The 21426-nt window shown below is 41.8% G+C and overlaps 2 protein-coding genes and 1 long non-coding RNA gene across 4 annotated transcripts; 2 read left to right on the forward strand and 1 right to left on the reverse strand.

Moving 5' to 3' along the window:
* The first annotated feature begins 1459 nt into the window (after positions 1–1459).
* slc12a9 (solute carrier family 12 member 9) lies at positions 1460–12311 on the forward strand. Of its 2 annotated transcripts, none has more exons than XM_005922124.3 (14): positions 1460–1741; positions 3499–3736; positions 3854–3988; positions 4091–4228; positions 4339–4641; positions 4745–4852; positions 7100–7211; positions 7287–7444; positions 7529–7611; positions 7691–7815; positions 8913–9105; positions 9205–9379; positions 10361–10507; positions 10603–12311. In XM_005922124.3, the coding sequence occupies exons 2-14, from the start codon at positions 3532–3534 to the stop codon at positions 11427–11429; spliced, it is 2709 nt and encodes a 902-aa protein (XP_005922186.1). In that variant the 5' UTR covers positions 1460–1741; positions 3499–3531; the 3' UTR covers positions 11430–12311. The 2 variants fall into 2 exon arrangements, with proteins under 2 accessions (XP_005922186.1, XP_005922187.1); XM_005922125.3 differs by lacking the exon at positions 1460–1741 and adding an exon at positions 1760–2349.
* Positions 12312–14573: 2262 nt separating this feature from the next.
* LOC121814535 lies at positions 14574–16009 on the forward strand. Its single transcript, XR_006054405.1, has 3 exons — positions 14574–14632; positions 15393–15488; positions 15886–16009. It is a non-coding gene; the product is annotated as an uncharacterized LOC121814535 (long non-coding RNA).
* A 181-nt stretch (positions 16010–16190) lies between these two features.
* On the reverse strand, positions 16191–19893 carry hsd20b2 (hydroxysteroid (20-beta) dehydrogenase 2). Its single transcript, XM_005922129.3, has 11 exons — positions 19665–19893; positions 18679–18725; positions 18089–18164; positions 17902–18012; positions 17743–17810; positions 17593–17637; positions 17458–17492; positions 17285–17366; positions 17083–17148; positions 16834–16983; positions 16191–16750 (listed from the first exon to the last, which is right to left on the reverse strand). Exons 1-11 carry the CDS (start codon positions 19813–19815, stop codon positions 16637–16639), a joined length of 945 nt encoding a protein of 314 aa, XP_005922191.1. The 5' UTR covers positions 19816–19893; the 3' UTR covers positions 16191–16636.
* Positions 19894–21426: the final 1533 nt, after the last annotated feature.

The raw sequence follows: 21426 nt of genomic DNA on the forward strand, positions 1-21426 counted from the left end.
TGTAAATCAGAGTTCATATTCCCATCAAATTCAACAAGATTCCCAACACCGCTGGCTGAAATGCAGCCCCGAACCATGAGAGAGCCTCCACCATGTTTTAGAGATGGCTGTGCATGCTTACTGTTGCACTTCTCTCCTGTCCTCGTCGTACATACAGATGATAACCTGAAGCCAAAAGTTTCAGATTAGGATTCATCACCCCATGAAAACTGTTGCCACTGATTTTTCAGTCCAGCTCTTGAATAATTTGGCATACCTGAGCTTTTCTCTGTGTTTTCCTTCCTTAAGAATGGCTTCTTGACAGCCACTGTCACTCACCCTTCTGATGATCTTTTAGATATTTTTCACCTGGTGAGGCTGTCTTAGGTCTGTCTTTTGTCTTCTACCTGTTCAATTTTCTCAGATTTTAGTGAGAACACATTGTACCCCATGCCAAGATATACAAAGCTTTTGACTAATAGTTTTTTGAGAATCACATTGGTTGGTGCAAATACTATTTTATGCCTATCAAACTCCATTATCTTTGGCATAAAAAAATAGATTCAGCTGAAGAAGCTTGAATAAACTGTGTGCTTTTGCACAAGGCTGATAGTAACAAAGTCCCAAAAGATATTCAAAATAGGTTCTTTGCTAAGTGTTCTGTTTTGAGTAAACACAACACTGGCTCATCTCTTGAGCTTGAATGATTCAAAGGTCAATGTTAAGTGGCTTAATAAACAACTGAAAATAAGGGGAAAAGCAGCCAGTGTCCAAAAAGAAAAAAAATCTTTAAAAGGCCTTCAAAAAACCTGGAGAACCAATCAATACCTTTAAAAAAAAAAAAAAATTACAAGACTTGGAAGCAAAAACGAAAGAAATGAGGGACAGCTCGAGACTTTTGCACAGCACTTCGTGCACTAGAGCCTTCTGCAAACATCTGAGCAGATGTTGATACTGCAGTAGTGCTTCCGAGGGCACATGCTGCATGACATTTCAGTCTGCAGGCTATGCACCCACCGACATTATGCAACTCCCGCACAAACGTTCTCGATTACATCGAGAAGTGGTTTGATTTCCTGGAGTTGAATGGATGGAGATGAACAGATTGATTTTCTTTGGGTTTTATTTTTGTTTTTAATCAAGAAAAACGCCATTATTTGACAGGTTTAGTCGGTGCCCATGTTTGACAAGTAAGTCCTCTTTGATATTTGGTGACCCCTGGAGGGAAGAAATGGCATTGCACTCCAGGATACAGATCGACCTATACTGTGTGCTAAATGAGCCGGTGTTCATACAGTACTCAGTACAGGCTGCTCAGAACAGACTGCGATCCAGAGTCATCACCTGCACTGTTCTACACTTATTTAAAGTGACTTATAAAGCCCTGGCGAGGCCACCAGTTGGGGGCGTGGTTTTCTCTGACAAGCAGTACCTTTCCTCATATTTGTAATGTTTTGCCCTCCCCTGTAGGCAGTCACATGAGCAGTGTCAGCTCTCCCGTGACACTTTTTAACAAATAACAGGGGGAACGAGGCGTGCCGCGGTAGTTGTATTATTATTGGGCAGCACATCTTTCGCAGCATCCAACTCTAGGGGAAGCTAATCTCGGTCAGCCAGCCCATTGCTTCCACATTTGTGAGTCTACTGCGCATCTGACCCGTGAGACTTCTCCACACAACTGACACAGGCTCAACCAAACACCCAGCTTCCAAACCAACAAAAGGAGTTCACAAGCAGGAAGTGGTTGAAAGTGTGCCGAGAGGTAAGGTTGACTCTGCCCGGTTTTTTTAGCTGGGGGCGGGGTGAAGGCACATCACATCACGGGGCGCGTTTCGTGGCAAACATGTTTGATTTTGCCGATTGAATGACAGTTCAGGAGCATTTAGATCAGCTGTGTTGTTTACATTATGGCGGGATCAGCCGGCCCGAACTTCCTGACCGTCGGGCTTGGGGAGAAATTTACCCAAAATGCACCAGCACACGCATAGTTAAGCTTTTGCCCCGATTTACCCTTCTCTGGAGATGTAAAGTTTTTATGCTCCAGTTGCTCCACCCTCATCCAACGTACATGTGACGGAAGCGGTGATTTATTTTACCTACCTACATGTTTATAAAAATAGGGTCCGGGGACCCAGGAGGGCCTATAATTCCCGATAGACTGAATCGTGGTTTTCGTCATCATCATCATCATCATTTATCATCGTAAACATCAGCACAGTGCGTCACTGACAGCATCTTGCAGAGCATGCGCCATAATGCCCGTTTCAGCATCAACTAGAATACAGGAACTCACAAACTGATGCATGTGGCTATGTCTGAATGCTTAACTTCCCTTTTATAACCACCAAGAAGTCGTTTGTCATGATGGGGGTAAGCCTATGTAATTTACGAAAGACTTGCAACTAACACAAAACAAATAACAGCTGAGAAGCTCTGTGAATTCAAGTGCCTTTCTGACGCTTTCTTTAGTTTATGTCTCAAATGAGACAAAGGAAAACCTCATGTGAGCAGGTGACACCAATAAGTGTTTGCCCTTTTTTGTTGTTATCCTTGAGAAATAGATCTAAATTAACTGTCTAATAACTAATCCGATATTTAACAGATAGTATCATTGACATAAATCAGTTGCTAGCTAGAACCCTCTATAATCATTTGGAGAAAATGTACCTGGCATGTTCAGTCAAGCTCTGTTGTGTATGACTTAGGTGGCAGTCTGGGTTTCCTATCATGTGATTTCTGTAGCTGAGCTAATAGCTTTCAGAAAGCTGCTCTGCTGGTTCAGTGATGAAAAATATCTCCTTGAGGAACAATTACAAAGCGAATGCTGAGAGGAACAAAACACGCAAGGCCACCTGGTTGCTGCTCAGCTGAGGTGGCTGCTGTTTTTTTTTTTTTTTCTCTCTCCTGTATGTCAAAACAGACAAGCAGCTGCGAATCAGGTGACTACAAATACCGACCTGAAGTGTGAGCAGGAACTTCATAATGAAGTCTGCTATAAACTTGGCCTGCAGATTCTTTCTGCAGCATGTGAGCGTTTGATCGTGATGATAAAGAAAAAACAAAAGTACTTACTTTTAAACCAGCTAATTCTCAGCTGGTGAAGAGTAACTACTTGATCAGGGCTTGTAAGTATTTATAAGACGTTCTAGGGCATTTGCTGTTGTTTCACATGATGATCACTTGTTTTTAGGAGGCACTGAAAGGGGCGAGGAGGCAAATTCTCAGCGTGATTTCAAAACTGTGTGAAAATGGAGTTCCTATTGACCGTGCCACGCCCTTTAGCCTGCAGGCTTTCATATGTCCAAGTCAACAAAAGGAGAATGGGAGATAAGTGAGAGATAAATTGGGCTTAACAAATGACAGCAATCTGTGTTGTGCACAAAGCAGACAGACAAGGTAGAAGTGACTCAGGCCATCAACTCCAAGTTCAGCTGCTGCCTGCCTGAAGCAGATTAAACTCTGTAGAACTGCTTCAAAATGGTTTTAAAACGGTCTCTATTGGTTTCTTTTTTTCCACAGGAGTAGACTAAGCAGAACCTCTTCTCTGCAGCCATGTCAAACGAACGCACGCCCCTGATCACCTCAGGGGTGTGCGGTCTGAATGTGACTGCAGCGGTATGTGGCACGGATGCGGACCCCACCCAAGAATCCAGCTCCGGGACACCAAATCAGAATCCTCGAAAATTGAACACGTTTTTCGGTGTTATGGTGCCAACTGTCCTCTCAATGTTCAGCATTGTGCTATTTCTGAGAACAGGTGAGAGGCGCATGTTTGAACAGATTTTTTTTTTTTAAAAGCCACGCTTGGCATGTTTTTAATGGCTCACGTCATTGTGCTGTAGTGACTCACGTGGTGTGATCTCCTTCTTTGCAGGGTTTGTGGTTGGTCATGCGGGCCTGTTGCAGGCTCTTTTGATGGTGGTTGTAGCCTACACCATCATATCTCTTACGATACTGTCCATCTGTGCTATTTCCACCAATGGTGCGATACAGGGCGGTGGAGCGTATTGTATCCTTACAGACCAAACTGTTTCAAACTTCTTCTTTTTTTTAAAATCATCCTTTGCCACAGTTTCAGGTGAACCATAAGCCTTAACAAAAACACAATCAGACATGATAAGCCGGTCTCTGGGACCCGAGTTTGGAGGAAGTATTGGTTTAATGTTCTTTCTAGCAAAAATCTTTGCATGTGGAGGCTATGTTCTAGGTCTCGTAGAAGCCATACTTGATGTATTTGGTGCAGATCCCGGTAAGGTCCTACTCGTATTTTGTTTCACTATATATATATTTTTTCCATTAAATGATCTACTTCATTTACTTTATCCCATACGTTTTCTGCCTGATTTTTTTTCTTTTTAGACTCCTCTGTGTCCACGGGCGTGCGGGTGCTTTCACAGGGTTACTGGTACAGAGTGTTGTATTCTGCAGTAATCCTTCTGCTGTGTCTGCTTGTGTGTCTGGTGGGCGCCCACATCTACTCCCGCACTGCCTTCGTCATCCTTCTGGTGGTCACTGTATCGCTGCTGTCTGTCTTCATCAGTTCTGTAGCAGTCAAACCTCAAGAATTCACCATTACCCACCACGGACCTAGCAACCAGACCCTCCATTACAACGCCAGCTACACTGGTTTCAGCGCCACCACACTGAAGAACAACCTGGGCCGTAAGTATAGATGGGCCACAAGTGTTAATGCTTGTAAGGACAGGGAAGCATCTATTTAAGGTCTTGCTGAGGTTCCTCTTTTTCCCCCCCCCTTTCTCTCTAGCTGGTTACTCGTTGGACTACAGCACCAACTCTGTCATGTCTTTTGCCACCGTGTTTGCGGTCATGTTCACCAGCTGCACAGGAATCATGGCTGGAGCCAACATGTCAGGTGAAAATTTGTTGGGGGTGACAGTGCTACTAGCGATATTTTTAAATACTTTCCTTTTTCTTGAACGTTTACGTCTTTTTGATTATTTGAACGACATTTCAGAGGCAGATATTGCAGTTTCTACCAAAATCTAGTGGTAGATTTAAAAGCAGGACTTTCACTTCCTGTTATCGTTTCTTATATTATCTTGCGTTACCGCAATACCCAAAAGATCTCTGACTGTTTTCTCAAGGTCTCCTCATGGTGCATTATGCACTGCGCAGAGGTCTTGAGTCATCCCTCATTTCTTTATATTTTGTGAGGAAAGAATTTAAATGCATGGAATAATTTATTGAAAAGTGCAAAGATACATGAAAATATGAGAGGAAAAGACAAAAACAGAGTCTAACAAGCTTGAAAGTCAATATTTGGTGTGTTCAACTTTATTCTTTAATGCACCCTGTCATGTCTTTAAGTAGTCTTCACTAATAGTTCTCCAGGCCTCTTGAAAGACATTCAAAGCTCGTCTTTGGATGTTGGCTGCTTTTTGTTCCATTTTCTGTCACGATGCTTCGATTGATCATGACTGATCGTGCTCCACTGTGTGGTTTTTCTGCCCAGGTAGGTTTTTTTTCTGCATTGGTAGTATGTTTGCAAACTGATGACATTCATAATTTCATCAATTTTAGCAAGGTCTCTGACACCACTGACTGAAATGGAGTGCAGAACCTTGACAGAGCCTCCACTGTGTTTCACAGATGGCTGTAAATATCCTTGACCTCCTCTGTACATATTTCCTTTTCTCTTAAGAATTCCTTGATAGCCACCCTTTCACAGAGATTGTTTCTGATAAAGCTTCAGCGAACAGTTTATGGATCAACTGGTGGACGAGATTTATTTCTCAGTTCTCTGTCAGGCCTTAGCTGGACCTTTTCTCGTTTCTTAAGGGCATGACTTTCAGATAATATTGTGGATATTTTTTAAGACCTGGAAACAAGTGGACAAGTAGACGTTTGTTCTCCACTTGTCCAGGTTCCAAATAGTTTTTAAGGACACGCTGCACACTAAGCTGACATGTGTCAAGTTTTCAGCTGATAGCTCTTTGGGAATCATGTAAACATTTAAATAATACTTTTTTGTATCTATCAAACTTTGTTATCTTTTCTTAAGAAATGGCAACAAATGATGTCTGTGAAGGTTTTCAGTCATCCAGGTCATCGTAGTGGTAAATGGCCTGCATTTGTATAGCGCTTTTCTAGTCCATAGGACCCCAAAGCGCTTTACACTACATTCAGTCATTCACCCATTCACACACTAAGTCATTCAGTCATTCACCCATTCACACAGTCTAAGGAGCTTGGAAAGAAAAGCGTCTGGACTTCTTTAAGTTGCTTGAAGACGTTTCACCTGTCATCCGAGAAGCTTCTTCAGTTCTAAGGGTCACATGGTGGAGAGTCCCAGAGTTAAACCCAGTGGGAGTGTCCCCCCCAAAGAGGGACAAAGGACCCCCTGATGATCCTCTACCTAATCACATGAGCCGAGGTGTGAAAACGGGTGTGGGTCACAATCAGCCAGGGTTTCGGGTGAGCTCATTGTGAAACCTGGGCCCACCCTATCATGTGATTCCCTGAGGTCAGATGGCCCAGGATGTGAGTGGGCGTTAAGGCGTCTGGGAAGGGTTCTCAAAACTGGATTATAGATGGGTGACAGTTGGTGTCGTAAACCACTGGGACTCTCCACCATTTGACCTTAGAACTGAAGAAGCTTCTCGGATGAGAGGTGAAACGTCTTCTAGCAACTTAAAGAAGTCCAGACGCTTTTCTTTCCAAGCTCCTTGGACAGTAACAAATGATGTGTTTTTGCAACACGCTGCTGGTAACAAAGTGCCTAAAGGTACAATTTAAAATTGGTTCTGCGCTAAGTTGTCTGTTTTTTATAAACGCAACACTGGTTCATCCCTTGAGTTAGGTGTCTTTTAGGTGTCAGTGTGAAGTGGCTTATGAAAGACCATCTTCTGGAGATGGTCAGGTGCAACTACTGGAGTGTAAATGAGTGAAGAAGCGGCCAATTCAAAACTTCAAAAGCTCTTTCGAAAGCCTGGAGAACTATTCCTTAAGACATAATAGTCTGGCTCCTTATCAGAGAAGTATCAAGAATCGGTGGTGGTTCAAGACCTTTGCACAATACTGTATGAACATGCAAAAATTGGTCTCACGTACATAAACATGCACTTCATGACAGCAGCTCTTACTCCACTCATCTCTGCAGGGGAGCTGAAGAATCCGAGTGTTGCAATCCCTAAAGGCACCATCATAGCCGTCAGTTACACTTTCATCGTCTACGTCCTGCTCTTCCTCATGATCAGCGCCACCTGTGACAGGTCGGAATGGCTTATCAAATATAAATGACATACAATTAAGAAGTTTGAGTTATGATAACAAACATATTTCTTCAGGACCCTGTTGATTCAAGATTATGGCTTTTTGCAACGGATCAACTTATGGCCACCATTTGTCACTATTGGGATATACTGCGCCTCACTGTCAGCAGCGATGTGTGCCATGATAGGAGCGTCCCGTATCCTGCATGCTCTTGCTCTGGATCACCTCTTTGGTAAGGCTCATCCTTTTTTTTTAAATATATTTTTTTATACTTCTTATGGGATTAATTATGAAACTTTAATGGTTTTCCTCAAAGGCTTGCCATTAGCCCCAGCTGCCATCACATCAGCTTCAGGAAATCCTTGGGTGGCGGTGCTGTTCACCTGGGGCCTGACACAGGTGAGTTCCTGCAGCCCGCAGGTCCCTGTTTTTGAAATTGGAACTGGTTGACTAACCTGTAGTTTGTGGCTTGTTGCAGTGCGTGGTGTTTGCAGGGGAGCTCAATGCGATAGCAGGTTTGGTGACTGTTTTCTACTTACTTGCCTACGCTGCAGTTGACTTGGCCTGTTTGGCGCTTGAGTGGGCATCAGCTCCAAATTTCAGGTAATGAGCACAGACTGTATATTAAAAGATGGCTGTAGCCTCTGGGTTAAAAAAAAATGGCGCCAATGGACGAATGCTTTAAACTAGGATTTTTTTTTTTTTTTAAAGGTTAACTCGTATGGACCCAAAACCTTACTACTTGCATGATTAATCACCTCATTAAACACTTTTAAACACTTAAACTTTTGACTTAATGTGCAAGTTAGCATAGTGTTCATGTTATAAAATGTAGCCCTGTTTAGTGTAAAACAGCTGATAAAGCACTATATGTGTAAAAAGTTGCTACCACACTATCATGCTGTGCCCAGTGCTTTTTGATTCAGAGCCACACCTTGCTTGTGATGTCTAGTTTCAAAATATGCACATGTTAATGACTAAAATGCTTAACTCATGCTTAAGGTTTTAAATTCTGCAAAATGTCTTAAGTAGAGTCGTAATAAATACTGATCAACCAGTAGTGAAAGAACAATAAAAACGTGTGTGGTGTCTGCTGACCTCTGTCAGTGGCAACTCATTCTTGACATTGTGGAACCTACAATGTCGTCACATTAACAGACAACAGCAAGCTTCATCATATTAGCATGAATTCAGCAGGAGGATAAGTTGCAGTGAAGCTGCAGCGATAATGTGTCACTGCATTAGCTGATTTTGGTTATAATCTGAATGGTTTCCAGCAAAAGTGAAAAACATTTTAGGTTCTCAAATGTGAGAATTTGTTGCTTTTCTGTATTATCGTGAGGTTATTGTTTAATTGTTAGGAGTCTGTGTTGACAAGAAAGATGTGATGGTAATTTTTCAAAAAACGTCTGACATTTTCAGAGAACAAATGGTTAATAGATTTGATTGTGACCGCAAAGCAGTTGAAAGCACTTAGTAACAGGACTGTAAATATCACAGCCCGAGAGCATTTTAGTCCTTCTGTGCCTACATTTAACATTGTGCTATGGTACCATGAAAGTGTAATCAATTAATCAATTCTGGAAGGACATAAGAAAACACTTGTTCTGTGACACTTCAAAAGCTAAACATATATTGCCATATAAGTGATATCCATTCGCTCCTGCTGTTCATGTCTTGTCTGTGTGCGTGTTTAACAGACCAACCTTCCAGCTCTTTTCCTGGCACACCTGCCTGCTGGGGATTGTGAGCTGTTTGGCCATGATGTTCGTCATCAATCCCGTGTACTCCTCGGGCAGCATCGTGCTCCTCCTACTGCTGCTGCTTTTCCTCCACTACAGATCGCCCACTAGCAGCTGGGGCTACATCAGCCAGGCTCTCATTTTCCACCAGGTTATCTGGACACAGTCACTCGCACTCATACACACAAAGTCCAGCATGCACTACAGTTTCTCAATAGTTTCGCTTCTCTTTATCCGCTCTGGTTTTTAGGTGCGCAAGTATCTGCTGATGCTGGATGTGAGGAAAGACCACGTGAAGTTCTGGAGGCCGCAGGTGTTGTTGATGGTGGCCAACCCCCGCTCTTCCAGCCAGCTCATCCTGTTTGTAAATCAGCTGAAGAAGGGAGGACTGTATGTGCTGGGTCATGTGCAGCTGGGAGATCTGGGTAATGCTCATTAGGTGGCGTGTTATGGCCGTCTGCAGCTAACAGTATTAAATTACTCTTATCGTTGTGGTTTTGCTTATGACTTAACTGAAGTTGCTGCTGCTGTTGTTTGAAGGCCTCAGATACTCACATTCAGTATCAGTTTTGCACTGTTTGGGTTCTGTGACTAATTCGTACCAAAGCATTTTGTTATCTGTAGTGCTGAGACATTGTGTATTTATAGCTAAAACCTACCTTTTGATGTCCTGTGCCTGGAAAGCCTGACGCTATGAATCAACTTGCAGTCATCTGTAAGTAGTAGGATTCATATGAGCTCTGACAGGCCTGATCACACATACCAACATGAAAAGTTTCCTTGTGGGGACTTAATGTGCAGGAGCTTTTGCACTTGACTTTTTTCCTGTGGCACAGTAGCTTCAAACTGAGGGTTCAGATAGATAATTAGCTCCTTATTGATTTGGCCTTGCGGAACTACATTTCTTTTTATTCAATCCTTAATCCATACTGCCACAATCCACTATCCTGCTGGAGCCTTTCTGCGTGGAGTCTGCATGTTCTCATGTTTGTGTGGGTTAGGTTAGCTAAAATGATTATTCTAAATTGCCCATAGGTGCAAATGTGAGTGTGAATGGTTGTCTGTCTCTATGTGCTAGCCCTGCGATAGCCTGGGGACCTGACCAGGGTTCGACTCATTCTGTGGCATCTTGGAGAGGCTCCAGCTGAGTTGCTCCAGATGTTTATTTGAGTGTGGATGTGTGTGAATATCAGATAGAAAGCACTTAGACATAGAAAAACATGCTTTTATGAATGGGTGAATGACACATGTTGCATAAAGCACTTTTTAAGTGCTTGAGCAGGACAGTGCTGTATAAGAACCAGTCCATTTACCACTCACCATTTCCTTGATGAAATTGCATCTATTAAATGAAGCTCTCAGCTTAGTTTTGGTGAATGTATTTTTCTGTCTACTCTGTGTTTTAGACACCTTGCCTTCAGATCCAGTCCAGCAGCAGTACAACTTTTGGATGAGCCTAGTTGATAAACTTGGGGTGAAGGCCTTTGTTGACCTGACACTCTCTCCTACTGTCAGACAGGGAACTCAGCATCTGCTTCGCATCACAGGCCTAGGTAAGCTCATTTTTGTCTCCTCGCTTTTCTGGTGATTGCATTCAGTCCAGAGTGTGACGTTACTTTATGTGCTGACTCCTACATTCCTCTAAAAGGTGGCATGAAGCCCAACATGCTGATTTTGGGGTTCTATGACAGCTGCACTCCTGAGGACTTCCTCCTGCAGGACTCTGCCTTCTGCGACACAGCAGTGGAACGAGGCGGCGAGGATGAATTTAATTTTGGGGTTGACCTGCCTTCACTGCAGGCTCATTTCCCCCCCGTCCGGGATGCAGAGAGCCCGCGGTGGCTCGCACCAGAGGAATACGTTGGGATAATTTCTGACGCCATTAAAATGAACAAGAGCGTGTGCCTGGGTCGGTATTTCTTCCAGTTAGAGGGAGAAGATAAAGACAGCAAGGTCGACGGCTCGGAGCGGATTATAGACGTGTGGCCGCTCAACCTGCTCCAGCCGGGCAGCCGTGACTACGAGGACGTGTGCAGCCTCTTTCTGCTGCAGATGGCCTGCGTACTCAACATGTCCAACAAATGGCGGCATGCAAAAATGAGAATTTTCCTCAACGTGGGAACCGCTTCCAGCGACCAGGGATGGATGGTCAACGAAGAGACCTTTCGAGAGCTGCTGAGGAAGCTGAGGATCAGGGCGTCGATAAAGATCGTGCCGTGGGACTCTGTGGTGCAGCACCACACTCCCACCGCAGAGCCAGCACAAGCTCCGTCCAAGAGCTTCTTGTCAGCAGTGAACCACATGTTGATGGAGCACAGCTCGCAAGCTACCGTTCGCTTCCTGTATTTACCTCAACCTCCTTCACACCGCAGCCAGTCACAGGTGTTTCTAGCTCAGCTGGAAGCAGTGACCAATGAATTAGGTCCAACGCTTCTAATTCACGGCGTCACCCCAGTCACGTACACTGACCTCTGAGCATGTGCGGTGATGACTTTTTGTCATCGCAGTACGATTTGTCATTGAAATAGTGTCTTATCTCATTGTTCACTTAAATGCGGGTAGCAACGATGGTCAAGTAGCACTTGAGGTCTTTCATTTAAATATGATATTTCCTTATTTTTATATACTTGAACTATTGAACTGGCTTCAACTGAACCAGGAACCGGGAGAATACTTTGCTTTTGTTGATACAACCTTCTTCTTGCATTATCTTCAGACCTGTCTAAACAAAATCAGGCCAAAGGCTCTTCGTAACAAACGCGCACGTTGTTTTAAGCTGCGCGGGTTGCCCAGGGCATTACATATAGAATATATCTGCCTATAATTTCAGTGATGAAATGCTGAGCTTTGGATTAACAAAAACGAGTGCAGAATAAATTCCAGTTTCTAAATGACATTGTGTTCTTTTCGTTTGTACTTTTTTTTTTTGCTGCCTACTTTCGTTCCTTCGCTCTCATGTTTCTGCTGGTTGCTGGACCAAGAGATCTAAAGACGTCTTTTGTTTGGGACCCTGTTTCATTCAGATTTGTATTTATTTGTTTTTGTTGTTGTTTTTCATGTCCTCATGCCAATTTATGAATTTTTTCCCCAGTGATATAAAAGGAATTGTTACAGTTTTGACATTAGAATGATACATTTGTTGCTATTATTTGTGTTTATTTAAAAAAGAAAAAAAAAAGTGGATTGGACTTGGTGCTAGCAGAGCAGACTCTAAAAGTACTTCACTCTAATATTACTGAAATTACTGCCACAGGCACTGTCTGTTGTCATCCCTGGAGCTGTTATGTGAATTAATATTTTTGTTGTAACCACTTATGTGTTCAAACCACAGAATGTAATAAAAACAGATCAAATCTACATATCTGCCAGTTGTATTACTATTTTTTTTTCTTTGCCTTCAGTGCAATTCTCACATCAGAAAAGTCATTCTCACTACTCTTACTGCAGAATAATTTACTCCACCCACGTTAACTTCTCTCATTGTTTTTATACAGTGCTGTAGTTTTTCCACATACTTCACAGCTAAAGATAGAAGTTGTTGTGTTGATGCACTTTTCATCTTAATCCCATTAAAACAGTTTGCACTCTTGATTGCTCACTTTCCTGATTACTGCATTAGTGTTTTTACTGTAATCCAGGGGTAGGCAACCTTTCTGATGACGAGTGCCATTTAAAATTTCCTCAGAAGTCAGTGTGCCATATGATTGCATTAGCAATAAATTTAATAACGCTCTATATTAACGGTTACACACTATATAGAACCACTTTATAGAATTATATTTGTTCACAGATGAAACCAAAAAAGACACTTTTTATCCATAACCGCAAATGAACTGTACAACAGAAAATACAAATGTTATTTATGGTCTCCTCACAACAATGATAAGAAAAATAAACTGGGCCAATATGGCATGTTTGTTAATACAGAGACACACATGTTAATGTGATCTCTGGTCTCCCACTCAGAGACACAGGTCTCCGAGTGTCCAGCATTAAGACGGCTACCTGAGGACACTCATGTGAGAAAATCTGCTTACACAGATATGTAGAACCAAATACTGTCAGTAAGGCCTCTGCAATGTTCTGAAGACAGTTAAACTTGTCAGGTAGTGATGTCCAGCAGGTGAAAATGCAAGCTCCATGAACACACACAGCTGTGGATTCCAGCTGCTTCGATGTTATATATATGATTTCTATACATTTTACACCAGATGGAAACTTTGGTTGTAAGCTTCAGATAATTATTTATTAAAAGCTAGACATTTTAAATGAGAATAAGAAGGCATTTCTTTGTGTCCCCCTTTCCCTGTTAATGCCCTACCTGGCCCCACTGGCAAAACTTTGCTAGACCCGCCACTGCACAGGTACCAGCTGTCAGCTACATAAAAAAGGATCCTGGTGTTATTTGTCTCTCAGAAACAGTTCATAACTTCCCTTCAACTCATTCATGTCACCTAAAAGGTAAACCTGTTTCTCCATCACCTGTTCAGCTCTGATGATTCAGTAAGGACATCTCCTGGTTTCATCTTCATGTTTCCCTCTCACCAGATATACAAACCGTGGCCAGCAGCTTTTACAGCTGTGGCTCCAGCAAACATCAGCTAGTAGAAAGTAATATTAAATACATTCTAACAACAGCTGATCAAGCTTAAACGTGCTGCTGTTGTTTAGCGCGACATCCGGCGGTTTCCTCTTTCTGGTGCAAAGTTGGTGATAAACAAACGATCAGCGGATCATTGATCGTTTCATGATTGAAGTAGCAACAGGCGAGAGAGGGGGAGAGAATGAGAGAAGAAGAGGCAACTGTGCAGCGTAACGACAGAATAACTCCAGCTTTGTGTCTTTTTTTATTCTAGCTGAAGTCCGGGACAAACTGTTCCTTTTCACCTCAATACGAAACGCATAATATTTTCTCTGAATACGAGACGATTCAGTCTTTTTACAGGACGGTTGGCAACTCTACTAACTAACCTTATGAATAAAATAAAGTTCACTATTAGTACCATCAAAGCACCCACCCAGCTGTATAGAAACTCCGTCATGCTAGCTAGTACGCAGTAAGAGTTATTGTAACTGACTGTAAAAAGTCAGCACAACGAAAATAAACTCCACCTAAACTTGGTTTATATCTGACCCAGATGGACTGCAGGTCATAACTTCTTACCTGAAGTTCAGTTCACCTGACACTCGGACCGGCGGGCCGCCTGGGTCTCTCCTCCTGCCTCCCCTTTCTCTCATCCACCTGCTGGCCTCCACCACTTGCTAATGTTACTGAATCTGAGGAAGCACCACCACAGCCACCAGGCACGTGCAGAGGGGGGGCGGAAGGGGCTTGAGCACCCGCCCCTTTCCTGATGGGTGCCCAAAGTGCCCTTTTGTTGAGGCAATTGTTTTTTTGTTTTTTTTTAATTATTTCTTTTTATATGTGTGTGTGCGTGCGGAGTCCTGTCTGTGCCCCTCAACAATAATATTTAACTATTAATCACAGTTTTGCTAAATAAAAGGATCTGGCTTGCATCAGTCACATGATCACATTTAACCAATGATCGCCCTTGACGGCAGAACGCGCTGGTTACGAGCCGGGAACGAGCTCACAAAGAGCACGCGCATTTTTGCGGTCCGGAGCTGTAGGAGAAACACAAGTTAACTCAGAGACACAGACTGATGCGACAAAACCAGTAAGTAGGTGTACAGCGTACACTGTAGTGTGTAGCACACAGGAGTATTAGCTTATTACGTACACGTTGGTAAGCTGTCTTGTGCAACTGACGAACTGAAACAAACGAGCGTGCTGTGTGTGCAACAGCGTGACAAACATTACCTGTCCTTTTATTAACTGCACAAGTAGTGCTGGTCATAGCTGCTGGCTACCTGGTAAGGCTGTCATGGGTCTGTAGCTCTGTCACCGTTTTAGGGAACATATTTAGTTTTAAAGTAAGTTACAGGGCATTTCCTGCCTTTCTGGGGGATTATATTTCACTAAAAACGATCTAATATGCATGTCCACATAATATTATTATAATTATAATATATTAAAAAACACACGCTGTATTTTAAAGAACATACATTAAGAAGCAGATTATATTAGATTTATATTTTAAATAAGACAAAATTTGGATTTTACAGCAGTAAAATGATTGTATCTCTACAGTTTAAAAATGTAATAAGCTTTGCCCCTGCACAGAGTGGATAGTGAAACAAATGGAATCATCATAAATACATTATTTCATATTTATTACTTTTTCCCCTCATTGCTTTATTATTGTAGCTCTAGTAATAAATAATAAGGGAAGGATTCTGGATCAGCACCATGATGGAAACTTGTGCCCACAGTATATACAGTATTCTGAAGAAGGTCTAAAATGTCACTGTGTGTGCATGTGTGTGTTTTATGTATATGGATTTTTAAATTATTACTCATGATATATCATTGTCCAGACATGGCTGGTAAGGACATGAGGAGGAAACAGTAGGAGCTGTGTGAGGCTACTAAAGGTAGTGGATCCCTCAGCAGCTGGATTACAAAGAGCACAGGTAACATTAACACATGTACCAGTTGTTGGAGAGCTATTCCAGTATAAACAAAAATAATAAGCACAACTGAAATGTTTTGCTTCTATAACATTTTTCTGTCATCATTTTATTATAGATTAAGTGTAAGAGTTGTTGAGTGTGGATAATTAAATAATAGTTTATTGCAATAGCAAGTTGTGCCTTGTTCTCAGATGACAGCAAGTGGAGAGTGATATATGAAATGATGGGATGGAAGGAAGAAGAGAAGCAAAGAGTGATTCACAGTCTAGTTTATTTCTCAAGTTTTTTGTTGCCTTATGGTTCCAAGCGCTGTCACCAATCTTTGCATTTTGTTATTATCTCATGACACTTGTTTAATCAGCTACCATCTCTCCTATGGACTTTTTAATGTCTACAGTCTCAGATCAGCACAGCCCTGCCCTCCAGCACTATCAGCAGCAGGGGCAGCAGCAACACCTTAACAGCAACATTGTACCCATCAGGTAAAACATAGGCTACGTTTGCTTTGCCTTGTTACCCATATTAGATTCTTGATGAATGTGTGTTGTTGTTATTCAGCCTGGTTCAATGTGCCCCTTTTTAGCTTTAAGCACCCGCCCCTTTAAACGTCTCTGCACGGCCCTGACAGCCACCACCAAACAACTGAGTTATTTTTACACACCGACCAGCATCTGGCCAATCCACCACCTTTCATTGTTTATACAGTTACAAAGAAAAAAAAAAGTCACCGGGCCACCGAGTAAATGCCCGGTATGCCTGACGGCCAGTCCAGCTATGGGCGTGGCATCAGTTAACCCTAGGGTTGCCAACCCCTGCTGTAATCAGTTTACTACTTTTTCATATTTGTATGAAAGAGCAATCAAACTCTCTCAGGGGTATGAAATAACCCTTTGATTGAAAGCAAACCAAGCCACATACAAAGTCACACAGATCACCTTTCATCCCTATTCTGAACGTCATCAGGTCATCTTGACCATGTCAACATGCCTAAGGTAAAACGGTGAAACCAGTTTGTTGTCTAAGAGTTAAAACAGTCGTGAATGGGTTTTATTCACCATAGAGTTGAAGTAATTCAGTAATATTTGAGTGATAATTTTCTCCTGCAGAAAAAAAACAACCTCAATATCAGTGCAGATGGAGTCACATGACTACTCCCTGTTTTCACCGGTCCAATCGTTTTTCTTGCATGAGCTTCGTAGTTTCCTAATGAGGAATGTCGACATCCGAAGACAGTCCGGCAAGAGCATTGTAAGAAGCGCATTCTGTAATTGTTGGAAAAGTGACATGTTAACGTATTGGAGGGGATCATTTCTAAGCTATAACAGTTTAGCACTTTATAACTGACCTGGACTGCGTGTGATAGACAGCCAGGGGTGCAGCTGGAGTGACCCACTGTGTTCAAAGCCTCACGAGCAAACGCTGTAGCGCTCTTCATGAAGCTGTTCACTTTCACATTTTTTGTCATGTTGGTGGACACCAGGAAGGGAGCCACACACTGAGGAGAGATTAAGGGAGCCAGAGTTATTTGGCTTTTAACTGAAAAAATAAATAAATAAATGAAATTTTGGAATTTGACCAGAGTTGCACAATTTACCTGGACAGTAATTCCCTTTGACTTGTACTCTGCATGGAGACACTGAGAGAAGTATGTTACGAAAGTCTGGAATAAAGAAGAAAACAGACAAACCAACAAGTGAGCATCATCAAACCGTGTGCCAGTGAGAAAACATTACAGTGTGACGGGGTCAGCGTATATCTGAAACAATGAGTGCAAGTACGTCATACTGAAACAGCACCTTGGAGGCAGAGTAAAGCGTCAACAAAGGCTGTGGATGGACACCTGTCATAGACGAGATGTTGATGATCAGCCCCTTTCCTCTGGGTCAAAGATGGAAGGCAGACATCCATTACATCATCCCATACCTTGCTACCTAATAATCACTTTAAATTTGAATGTTTCTGTCTTTACCTGTTAACCATGTCTGGGAGAACCAGTCTGGTCATCTGAATTGAGACAACATAAACTCATTTAGGTATCAATCAGTGGTTATTTATTGGAGAAAGCTGTGAAAATTACTCAGAAATACCCACAAAGACCTCTCACCTGAGGGACTGACAGTATGTTACAGTTGATCACTTGAGTGATTTTCTGGTCAGAAAAACACAGAAAATGAAAAAAGGATTGTTATCAGAAGAAATATATTAAACAGTTCATTAACTTTAGATAATAACATTAAAACACGACAACGCTTACCTGTTCAGCATCCGGTATTTCCAGGAAATAGGCAAAACAGTCAGTACTGGTCATTCCCACATTGTTAACTATGTGGCATAAGGACATGCAAAATTAGCAGCTTCAGTAAGTAAGTATGTAAGAAAAAGGCAAGTTGGAAAGTAGGTGGGTATGTATTACCCAGAATTCCAATCTGCAGGCCTTGTAGTTCCTTGGCTATGGCAGGGTAGATACTGTAGCCATGTGTGAAGTCCACTGGGATGGTCTGAGTCTTTCTTCCATACACACCCTCTGACGAAAACAAACAATATATTTTTGATTATTTTGTCGCAATAGCCGCAGAAAGTAGTATTTTCCTTGAACTCACCGATTTCTCTGGCAACAGTTTGAAGCTTGTTATCACATCTGCTTATTAAAACAATATCCAGGCCTCTTCGTGCCAGCTGGAAGAGAAAAAGAGAGAGTTTGTGGCTGTCACACAACAAGGAGACAAAGTCAGTCAAATTGTTTTATAATTCTGAACTTAAAAAACACATGTCTTGGTCTTGGAGTTTGCTATCAACAATTTTATTAACTGTGAAAACTTATTTATAAGCTAGCTGTAAAATTGATAATTTTTCACATTGCGTGAACAAAAATATATTTGCAAGAATGATTATCACATCAACAGTACATCATGAGGCGATATTAATTGCTGCATGACTACACAGTACCTAAAACTCCATCGTAATGACGCAGCTACATTATAAGATACTGAAATTCACAACTTTCTGTTTTCCGTGAAAAGAAGTGACAAAAGTAACAAAAGAAAGTCTCGGCTACAAAATAGCTGTGTGTGTGTGTGTGTGTGTGTGTGTGTGTGTGTGTGTGTGTGTGTGTGTGTGTGTGTGTGTGCGTGTGTGTGTGTGGGGGTAGGATGGGAGAGAGAGCGATTGTTAAGGGGAGCTGATGACTCACCTCAGTGGCGTAAGCTTTACCAATACCAGATGTGGCACCAGTGACAACTGCACAGAGGGGAAAGCAGAAAAACGTCAGATCAGTTTTATTTCTTTCAACACTCCTGTCAAACCCAGCAGGAGTTTTAAACATGGATTTGTTGTGGACAAAGATAATGTGTTTTGCTTTCCTTATACAAAAATACATTTTTAAATGTGGATTCAAAGCAGAAACTTCCATTATTTCTGATCAGCAGTACGGCACAACCAGCATTACTGTGAATGTAGTGATAACCAACTAGTAAGATTGCTAGTTGACAGAGGATATCAAAAAGCAGAATAATAAAAATCAGTATCATCTGATAGGTTTACTGGAATAATAGCAGTCAAAGCATGGGCAAAATTGTATCTATTAATAAAAAAGATCCAGTTACAGATTCTCGTGTAGAATTAGACTATTTTGTATTTAGTGCAGATAAACATATACCTCAAATGCAACTTTATTTGCATGCCTCATCTCAACGAGTCATTCCAAAGTAACAATGTAATTTTAGAAGCATTTAGGAGGAACTGTAACAACACAAGAGTAAAAGTTGCAAGTGGAATGTAAGAATGTGATTTCAGAGTATTCAGCCTTGATTTAAATGAAAGGAGTGCTGCAGCAGGCCTCTAGTTCTCTGAGAGTTTGCTTCAGATACGTGGAGCATTAAAATTAAACGCTTCTTCTCCTTGTTTAGTTTGTGCTCTGGGGATAGATAGACCTGTCCCAGATAAGCTTAGAGATTTGTGTGGCGGCCAACATAGCAGCAGATAACACATGTATTTTGACTGCAAACCAGTCAGTTCTATGTAAACCGAAGACACTGTGATGATCTGAGAGTTGGCATGATAAAAATGTTAAGAAAAGATGTACCATGTCCAGGGCTTTGCAGTCCTGACCCTAAAACCGCCACAGCTGGCACTGTTACATTTGAAGAGTACGCTGTAATTCCTCTTCTTTAACCTTACCTGCCCATTGTCCGTATGTTCTCAAGTCCACTTGCCATTTTGATGATAAAACAAACTCTCTAAATCCACACCAACATCTCCAAGTGATTTTCAGAAGGTAGAAAGTCACAGTCATTCCTCCAATGATGGCCAGTAGGTCAGCAAACAACATCTTGTTGCAGAGCTCCTTTGCTTCTAGCTCAGAGTACAAAATGCCAAAAAAGTGGCTCAACTGCCAAACTTTGGGCAGTGAAAACTGTTTATCTGTAACGCCCCTCCTCCTCTACATTACCCCACCCCTGATTGAATGCTGCTGTCGTGAAAGGTGACCCTGCTGGACACATATGGCCCTAAACCTCCATTACAGACCACTTTTTGGAAGCACACCTAAGCTTTTGAGTCTTTACAGAGTTGTACACTATAATTTCACAATGATATTATTAAGAGTTTGTTCACTTAACATAAAAACATCAAGTTGCAGTTGATCGTAAGCATGCTAAACGACAAGGGAAAGCTCTTAGTTGTAACTGTCATGTCCGATGGCACAAAATGCAAAGTTTTTTGTTAAGATGTCTTTCAAACATGCTGCAGTTGTAGTGTTTCTGTTTTTTATTTTTGTCTTCAAGCCCAAGCTTACTTTCTCCAATATACAGCTCTTTCTGTAACCCGAGTCCTGTATGGTACGTATAAATGTCAGGATTTCCCTTTAACGCCCTGCAGGATGCAGCAGGTTCTAACAGCAATCACATGTGAATCTAATCGTCAAAAGCCTGGAAGTACAACTCATCAAATGGTGTCAGTGCAGATAAAAGCAATAACGTAGTTGTGACAGCTACTGACAGCTGATAAATCTCAGCTGCAGTTACAATCTGTCACCCTTTATTGTCAGTAGAAACAGTCCCATCCATTCATGCAACAACCAACGTCTGTACACTGATAAACTCAAAATGCTCTCGATAATTGTCTGAGCAACAATACATGTGATAGCCCATAAATGCTACACAAGCATATTTAGAGCTGTGATCAAGCTGCTATCATTAAAATGATAAAAATTGAACTGGGTCATTTGCAGTGTTCAGAGCCATAATGACTCCCCGTGGCAAAATAAAGTGTGTTTTGTGTAAAAATGGGTCAATTCATATTTCTACAAGTGTGTCTTACATTACTAACCCCTCTCTACCATAAAAAAAAATACTACATGCATTCAAGATTACTTATTTTCCCACTTTCACACTAAGTTTTAGCAGAAATAGCATAAACTACTGTGTCCCCGATCAGGTTTGTTCAGGTTCAGTTACCAACATGTGAAAAATTCAATTAAACTCCATTTGTGTGTTGTTTATATGGGGCTAAAGTTTAGCCCCATATAAACAACACACACGCTACAGATGATTCAGTATTGTGTAGAACCACTTAGCAACATCAAGTTTAAATCAACGTTTTATGTGTGACTTTATTAGTGTCTTACATCAGTGTGGATTCATTTTGTTTGCTTTGTTGCTTCAGTTTGTTTAGGTTTGTGGGGATTCATTTATGGGCAGCTCTCTTAAGGTCCCGCTGCAACATTTCAGTTAGGTTGGGATTTGCGAAACAAGCCAAAATCATCACGCCTCCACCACCATGTTTGACAGTCGGTGTGACGTGTTTTGACTGATATGCTGTGTTTGGTTTTCTCCAAATGTGGCCAAACATCTCCACACTGGTCTTGAGGACATTGTTCCAGAATTCTTGTGGTTTGTTCAGATGAAACTTTGGAAACCTAAGCTGTGCTGCCATGCTCTTT

Source organism: Haplochromis burtoni, unplaced genomic scaffold (genome assembly GCF_018398535.1).
Source record: "Haplochromis burtoni strain Fernald_Lab_line unplaced genomic scaffold, NCSU_Asbu1 Contig_56, whole genome shotgun sequence".
Taxonomy (NCBI): Eukaryota; Metazoa; Chordata; class Actinopteri; order Cichliformes; family Cichlidae; genus Haplochromis; species Haplochromis burtoni.